Genomic DNA, 8,478 nt, shown 5'->3' with positions numbered 1-8,478 from the left:
GTGTTTCTTTGAGTATGGCTGCAAGTCAACAGCCTTTCAGTGTAGTGTAAATAACTGCATGCAGAGGTATATTGCACTAGTACTCTGCAACCCCCAGAATGGCCATATTGTACAACACGTTAATGATCTGGTGCTGTTGTACAATGCACAGTGCACAACCACAGTGTACAACATTGTATGTGCAACTTTGCTTCCGTTGCTGTCAGCAGAATAGGTCTGTTACTCCATGGTGAATAATTCACCACATACGTGTAGTGTGATTTGCGTGTGCATATCTCACAAACAGAATGTCAGCCTATGTCATTGGCTTTTCATTTAGTTCTTTCCCACCCACATGTCTATTATACCCTATGGTATACTACTTACAAGAAGCTTGTAGGACACTATCAGCCAATCTGAGGCTAAAAAGCAGAGGGCATACAGTTTAAGGATAGGCAGGAGTAAAAAAAGGCACACTTTGCCTCTCCCCCTGTTGTACATTAAGCAGGTGGCTTTCTAAATTTGTCTTCAGAATATCTTCAAAACGGAGTTGAAGACCATCCTGTTCAGAGAAACGTTCCCAGGCCTTGCATAATTCTCGCTTGCCTCCCTGGATGAAGATTAACCATCCATTATGAAGCCAAGCCCTCCCTCCAGTCCACCTCCCTTGGTCCAGGCCTTGGAGGTAGAGAGGAACTGCTGGACATCATCCCCTTCCCCTCCACCACTCCCTTCTCCTTTTGTGTGGTGTCTTTTTAGATTGTAAGCCTGAGGGCAGGGAACCGCCCAATTAAAAAGACTGTATGTACAGCGCTGTGTAAATTTACAGCGCTTTATAAATAAAGATTAATAATAATAAATAATAATAATATACCATGGTATATATTATTATTATTATTAATATATACTGTAGGCTCCCTTTACCTCTGCTGAGATCCAGCTTGCATGTCTGGCTCTGCAGAAAACTGTTCTAAGCAAAGCAAGGCTCACTCTACTGAGAACTAAGGCAGAAGAAAACAGTCTTACAAATGGCTACACTAGAGACTTGAACAGAAAGTGTTGGATAAATTTCCTTAACTATTACTAAACTCAAAAATCCAATCCAATTATATAAATGCTGGATGAGGGCAAAGTTAAGCATGTTCAGTTGTCATTCTGTTAATCATTAATGCTGATTATCAAACTCTTATCAAAATTTAGAAAAAATGGTGTAAAACACAACTGATACGGGATTACAAAGGATATAGACTGAACAGGGGTTGTAGTATTACAACCTGGCTGTGTCCATTTGTCTCCACTAGGTGTCCACAAGTCAAGACTTGTAGCTGCTTTATCACACTAGGGGGCAAAGAGGATTTAAACGAGAGTTAAACTAGAGAAAACCAGGAAATGTCATGTGATAAACATCAGACATTTCCTGGTTTTCTCTAGTTTAACTCTCATTTAAATCCTCTTTGCCCCCTAGTGTGATAAAGCAACTTAGGTGTCCATTTGATGCATGACTCTTAATTTTTAAAAATAATGTTTTGCAACTCCATCCAAAACCTCCCCTGATTCCAGCAGCTGTCAAGCCTTGTTGGTGCTGAGTACTAACAAGGAGAGGAGAAACTGAGAGACATTATTTAAGTGATGAAGAAGAGGCAGGACAGCTCCATGGGGAAGGGAATGATGACATATTCCATTTGGGAGCCTACCCTCATTTCTTTTCCCTGGATCTGAGATCAGACATGTCTTCTTCCTCTAAGTTGCCTTCCCATTCCCTCCTCTTCTCACTGTTAAGCTGCAGCAGTCCTCCAGCCCTTCAGAACTACCTTTACTCCCATGTCTGAACAAACCTACCTTGTAATGAGCACACAAAATTACACCCTATGGTATACTACTGGAAAAAAATGTGTTCCTACATTAAACTGTACTTGGGATTGAAGGATTCAACCCAACAACAAAGACTTGCACAGTTTGACAAGACACTCACACACACACACACACACACTTTCTCTCTCTCTCTCTCTCTCCATTTCTTTTTATATGTGTTTTCTGAAGTGTTTTGTATTCTTCCCAAGACTAAGTTATTTCTGTTTGCATTCAGACAGTATTGTGAATGTGTTGCGACTGCTTTATTTGTAGTTTATCTTTTCCCAAAGCTGGGACCCAAGGCAACTTACAGGATAAAAAAGAAATGCATTTAAAGAAACTTGTAGATAAAACCATACAAAAAGCTGTATGTAATATGCCATTAATTTGTCTATAGAATTAAAACCATTTAAAAGAAAAGATACTAATTTAAAAGTTAAAAAAGCCCCCATCTTTATATAAAATATTCAGTTCCCAAATAAGTCAGGGAAGTATAGTGACTAGAATATTGGGGTTGAACTGCTTCTGGTCCCTGTTCAGCTATTGAAAGGAGGTCTGGCTTATCCATATAATGATATGAATGGAATGTACCGTTTCAAACTGTAGTAGGGAAGATCACATATTTCAGTGCTCCTCTCCATCAAAATTGCCTTGCAAAGAGACACTCAGAACAGCCAGACTGGACTAGAGTATCTATGTCCCCTGACCCCCAGTAGCGTGTTAGTTTTCTGTTTACAGAGATTTTGTTCTTTGCTTGACTAAGCCCTCAAAGAGGAGTCTCTCATCTAGAGTCTGATGCCAATACTGTCATTTCAGCAGCTATTCTGTAAACAAATCTGCATCTTAACCTGGTATATTTGTTTCCTAGCCTCATTGGATGGAACTAGGTAAGTCACTACCTATCAGCCTACTGTGTTTTTATGATGATTAAGTGCTGCCTCCACTTCCATGTAAGATGAAAATATAACCTTTCCTTCCTGGTCTTGGTCCTATATCCTTAACAGTAGCCTGACTCAATGAAAGCAAGCAGGTGAAGCTTTATCTCCATGCCAAGTATTATACAGTAATGCTGTCCCCATCCAGATTATTACAATGCAAAGGCCTTCATCTTGGCCTGGCAAATGTAGAATGCCAATGAAATTCGCAGCTTAAAATGTATAAGGCAAGTTCCTTATTATTATACAATATGCTCTGCCCAGGCTTACAGCGGCCCTTCCACACTTGAATCTACTAAGCTGTCCTGGGGTTCTGGGCTTAGAAAAGTACCTCTGGCTACTTCATTCTCCATCACTTGAGTTTGGCCCTGTTTCTCAGCAAACTGTACAGCAGCATGTATACTGTGAAAGGACAGCAACTCTGAATCTTCCATCCCTGTGAGCCAACCACCTGCCTGGAGGCGGCGCCGGATGGACGGATTACAGTTGGCCAACAACAGCTGGATGCCAATCTTCTGATAGTCTTGGCGAGTCTCCTTCAGCGTACTGAGACCCACACTGTCTATGAATTGCATGGCCCCACAGTCAATTATTAAGGTGTGGATGTCAATGATTGGAGCAGAGACATCTGCTGTAACTTGTGTGACACTTGTCCTTGTGACCTTTAGGCAGTTCAGTTTAGAAGGGAAACAGTTTTCATTGTTGCCCAGAATTGCCTTTGCTTTTGCTTCAGCCTTTTTCTGCATGGCAGCAATCAGGAAAGGATTTATTCCTATTTTCTGGGAAAGTGAACTTTTGAAGTAGTCCTTGTTTGCATAGTAAAGTGAGGTATCAAAGCGAAAGATCTTGATGTTTGCAACACTGTTGATCTGCTTGTAAGTGAACTGGTCCTCATAAATTTCTGAATCATTCACCTTACCTAGAAGAGTGGCCCGGGGCCTCTGAGTACGGAAGATGATGCAGAGGAGAGCAAAGCAGACCCCTACCAAAAGGCCTAGCTCTGTAGAGATCAGTGATGAGGACAGCATGGTGACCCACCAGACCACAGTGTCCATCTTGCTGATCCTCCACATCTTGGGAGTGTCAGCAAACTTCCGCAAACCTCCCCTGAGGTTCACAATGGTAACCACACCCAAGATGCAGGTTTGCAATGAATAGAAAAGAGGGGCAATCCACAACAACACCAGAAGCATCACAACTGAAGATACCAGGCTTGATAGCTGAGTTTGGCATCCTGTGGACTCCTTCAGCAAGGTCTTTGTCAAGGCTGCAGAAATAGCAAAGCAGGAGAAGAAAGATGGGATCAGATTCCCCATGCCAATGGCAATCATTTCTTGGTTGGCCCGAACAGGGTAGCCATACTTCTTGCCAAATATTTCTGCCAATGAGACAGTCATTGCAAAACCAATGATAGCAATGGGTAGAGCATCAAGTGCCAGGTTTGACAAAAGGTTCAAATCAGGAACAGCAGGTGGCTTGAAACCAGTGGGAATGTCACCACAGATTTTGGACTTGTATCTGGCATTGAAGTCAAAGAAATAGGAGAACAGAGTCGCTGCAATGACCACCAGGAGTTCGATGGGAAATGGAGCCTTCATTTTGTCCTTAAAGTAGTTATTGATTTCTTTTACTGGCACAATAAGGACCAAAGAAATTAGGCTGGTAACTAGGTCACAGATGTTAGTCTTGTTAATGTATCTGAAGATGTCAACCCATGTTAAGACAAGGGAGCCCACTCCATCATGGCGAGGGATTTTTATTCCCAGAAGGAGATTCACTTGGGAGGTGAGGATGGTAAGTGAAGATCCAGTTACAAAGCCACTCAAGAGAGGTTCTGAAAGATATACAGATATGAAGCCCAGCTGGAAAACCCCTAGAAGTATCTGAAAGATAAAGCAAGTTGAATTTATGAATCACGAGTCTAGGCACAGTGAGCAAGGAGGAGATATTGCTAACATGTGTTATTTGTTATCGTAAAACAGGCTGCTTATGTGAAAAAGAGAATTCTATTTGTGATGAGCAGCTAGTCTCAGAAATAGTTCAAAATATATCTTGATAAAAGTATTCATCCAAGGCAGCTGTGACATGCAAAGGGACCTAGATTCAATTCTGGTATCTCTCCATGATGGCCATGGAAAAACTGTTTGAAACCCTAAAGAGTAACAACCATCAGTGATAATACTGACAATACAGGAGGGTTTCCTTGTACTCAAGTCCTGTTTCTAAATTTTTCAGAAGCATCTCTTGACTAGTGTTGCAGAAGAATTATGGACCAGAAAAGCCTTTGGTCTGATCCAGCAGAACTCTTTTTAGGTTCTTAGTGCTGAGCTGGGTAAATCAAGAACTTGTCAATATAACACACTTCCCTTCATTCCTGAGTTAGAAAGAATGATGTTGCAGATTATGGGATTATGGTTGACACTCACGCACCTATCACTTGATAGTTCATCACCTGATTCAGCTTAATGTGCAGACTGGACCTCTTGGAAAACTGATGTGATATGAGCTGATGTGATAGTTTGTTCTATGGTGTTTAGTTTCATACTGCTTTACCACACTAGGGAGCAAATAGGATTTAAATGAGAGTTAAACGAGAGTTAAACAGGAAATGTTGTGTGATAAACACTAGTGTGATAAAGCAGTTAGTGAAGTCACCAACTGGTGCTATTGTCATCAGGTGTATGTGTGTGTCAGGCTGATATCCATGATCTGTAATATAGAAAGCCATTTATTTTTTATGTGAAAGGGTCTCTCAACACATCAAGTCACCCTATCAAAAACTGGTCAACCATCAGATTTTCTGCATTTCAGAACTCTTTTTTTGTGCAAAATATACTGTTTGGAGGGGGGGATGCGAAAGTGAAAATTTTGCAAAACTCTAAATTGTGAAAAATAATTGGAAAATAGAGAAATAAAAACACTTATGATCTTGCCCAGTGGAAAGAAAACATCTGAAATTCTTCATTTTTTGTAGGTAAGAATGAAATAAGACTTGAATTCAAAGTTGAAATGTAAATATCTGTGTATCTGACAGTGGAACACACTCCCTCGGAGTGTAGTGGAGTCTCCTTCCTTGGAGGTCTTTAAACACAGGCTGGATGGCCATCTGTCAGGGATGCTTTGATTGTGAGTTCCTGCATGGCAGGGGGTTGGACTGGATGGCCTTTGGGGTCTCTTCCAATTCTATGATTCTATGATTCTATTTTAAAACCATTTGTTATTGTTAATGTATGAGTATAACAACCTCAACATTATCAGTATGTTACACAGTAATTTTAAAAATGGTTCCATAAGGTACCATTTAAATGTTTGGGCAGTTATAGTTGGTCAGAACAATGAACTAAACAGGTATATAAGGTTCTCCTGCACAAAAAGTAGGGCTGAGATATTGCAGTGCAGAGATACATTATAAAAGATCTGCAGGTGGAAGTATGCTATATCTCCTCTCTCATGTCCCCTAGGACAAACCTTTTAGCTACTGCAATGCAGTGGCATCCTTGCAATGGGTGATACCTGGTGTGGGAATGGGACTTCCGGGGTGGGCAGGACTTCCGACCCCTGACTTTTGGTGGGATTTCCAGAAGTCTGGTGCCAGAAGGATGTCTGTGAGGAAGAACAAGTGTGGTCCGGGGGAGTGCTGGCATGGCCCAGAGCAGCTCCTGCGAGGGGGAGGTGCCCCTGTGTGGGCCAAAACAACGCTCACAAGAGTGGGGAGATGACTAGGTGTCAGTCCCCCATCCTGGGGTGTCCCATCTTCTGAGGTGTCATCTGGTGTGGCCCACACACCCCAATGATGCTACTGCTGCAGTACCCATTCCACAGCCATTTAGTGGCCAGTGGTGGGGGGGGGGGACATAGAAGAAACATCTGACAGCATCACTATAGCCAGAAACAGAATACTGACATCATATGCTAAGGCCTCTGGAGGACTTCCTGATAATTGACATCCTTTCTTCTGCTACTGTAGATGGGAAGCATTTTAAGAAATCCAGTGGAGGCAGGGTCAGAACACCTTTGCCCATTCATCATTTAAAGCCAAAATGGCCAAAAACTAAAAGATAGACTCTAACATCCCTCTGGCTACAGAGGAAGTAGCATTGGCTCTTCAGTTTGCACACAAAATATTAAGAAGATAATATTCTAACAAGTTATCTTACCTGATATATTCCAACCAAAAATGTTAGGGCAGTTGCCACAGTGATAGCATAGCAGCCTTTGTCACAGAACACTGTCCCATTCAGTGTGGCATTAACCACTCTGTCAGCTCCAGTGTCTGACTCATATCCTGCCAACCTCAGTTGCCGGTTTACTGATTCCCCAATCATTAAGCACAGGACCCCAAAAGACCCTACACAATTATGGCGTGAGGTAGCCATGGCGAAGTAGATGATGCCACAGAAGAAGTTGGTATAGAGGCCATAAATGGGATCCTGGCTTGCAAGGAGGGCATATGAGATTGACTGTGGGATGGCAACTATTCCAACCAGTAAGCCTGAGATGATGTCACCAAGCAGTTGTTTCTTGAGACTGTAACGAGGAAGCCACTCTACAACAGGGAACAGCTTGAGGAAGAAGCTGAGGATACTTTGTTGGTCACACTTGCAACTCTCTTTGGCTTTCTTGAGGAGTTTCGTGACACTGAATCCTGGTGTTTCATATTCTTCAAGCTTGACAGGTACATAAGGACAAGGTGGCTGTGGTGAAGGTGACCATGGCATATTATTCTGTTCACAGTTTGGTGTAGTAGTATCACTCTCCATGGTTCCAAGGCAGCTAAAAGGAACATAAGCATGTATGTTACATCCCACTGATGGATTTTTATTGACCTGACATACATTTTAGTCTACAGAGAGGAAGATTACAATTACAGAACATCATGCACAGATATAAAACCTCAGGGCTCATTACATTTTGAGGTATAAAATCTCCTCCTGTATACTGTCAGCCCTCCATATTCTCTGGGATTGAGGGCACATGATCCCCATGAAAATGGAAAAACTGCAAATAATTCTACCACCCCCCCCCCACCCTCAACCATATTTAGCACTCACAAAAAGTATGATCTGCAGAGTCAACCCACTGTGAATGCCTTTGAGGTTGTGGGGTTCCTTCACAAGGCACAAGCAGATGGCTTGTAGGACCTGTCACTGCTTCTGCTACTGTTCTATACCATTTTTATAAAGGACTTACAAGCTTCAGCACACATTCACAGTCTCTCAGTCTTATGAGGCTTGTAGTTCCTATGAAAAATGGCATAGGACAGCAGTGAAGGCTGCAGCAAATAATCCATAAATAATCAAATCTGCAAAGGTCAAACTTGTAAATGTGAAGGGCCAACTGTAACTGGTTAAACCATTTGTTATGCAGAAAGGTCCAATCATCTTTAATAAACTTTAAACAATTTCATAATAGTACAAAAGAAATAAAGTTAGTCTTTATTATCCACCAGCCTTCTGTTCCACCCACCCCCATCATGAATATTAAAGACCATGGGACTTCAAGTCCCATGGTTTTTAATGGTGACGTAGGTTGGCCACGCTGCCACAGCTATGTGCACTTCTTGCCTCTATTAGGGCCAATGGGACTTGCCATCCACAGATGCTCAAATCCATAGAGGGCAAGCCTGCTGTTGGGGCAGGCAGGCTGTACTTACGATAACTGAATGACTCTTCCCTTGAGTTTGCACCAGCTCAAGTGGCTACAGGACAATAGG

The 8,478-nt window shown here is 42.1% G+C and overlaps 1 protein-coding gene across 1 annotated transcript; it reads right to left on the bottom strand.

The window, feature by feature from the left end:
* Positions 1 to 1,447: 1,447 nt before the first annotated feature.
* LOC121922685 (sulfate transporter-like) lies at positions 1,448 to 7,528 on the bottom strand. Its single transcript, XM_042452396.1, has 2 exons — positions 6,923 to 7,528; positions 1,448 to 4,648 (listed from the first exon to the last, which is right to left on the bottom strand). The coding sequence occupies exons 1-2, from the start codon at positions 7,523 to 7,525 to the stop codon at positions 3,032 to 3,034; spliced, it is 2,220 nt and encodes a 739-aa protein (XP_042308330.1). The 5' UTR covers positions 7,526 to 7,528; the 3' UTR covers positions 1,448 to 3,031.
* Between the last annotated feature and the right edge of the window lie 950 nt (positions 7,529 to 8,478).

This window comes from Sceloporus undulatus, chromosome 2, assembly GCF_019175285.1.
Source record: "Sceloporus undulatus isolate JIND9_A2432 ecotype Alabama chromosome 2, SceUnd_v1.1, whole genome shotgun sequence".
Taxonomy (NCBI): Eukaryota; Metazoa; Chordata; class Lepidosauria; order Squamata; family Phrynosomatidae; genus Sceloporus; species Sceloporus undulatus.
Note: the sequence above shows the minus strand (reverse complement) of the source record. Positions and strands in the feature narration are given on the sequence as shown.

Coding starts and splice junctions, on each gene's coding strand:
- LOC121922685 (XM_042452396.1), bottom strand. CDS start 7,525: ATGGAGAGTGATACTACTACACCAAACTGTGAACAGAATAATATGCCA. Junction 4,649..6,922: donor TTTTGGTTGGAATATATCAG/GTAAGATAACTT, acceptor TTTATCTTTCAG/ATACTTCTAGGGGTTTTCCA.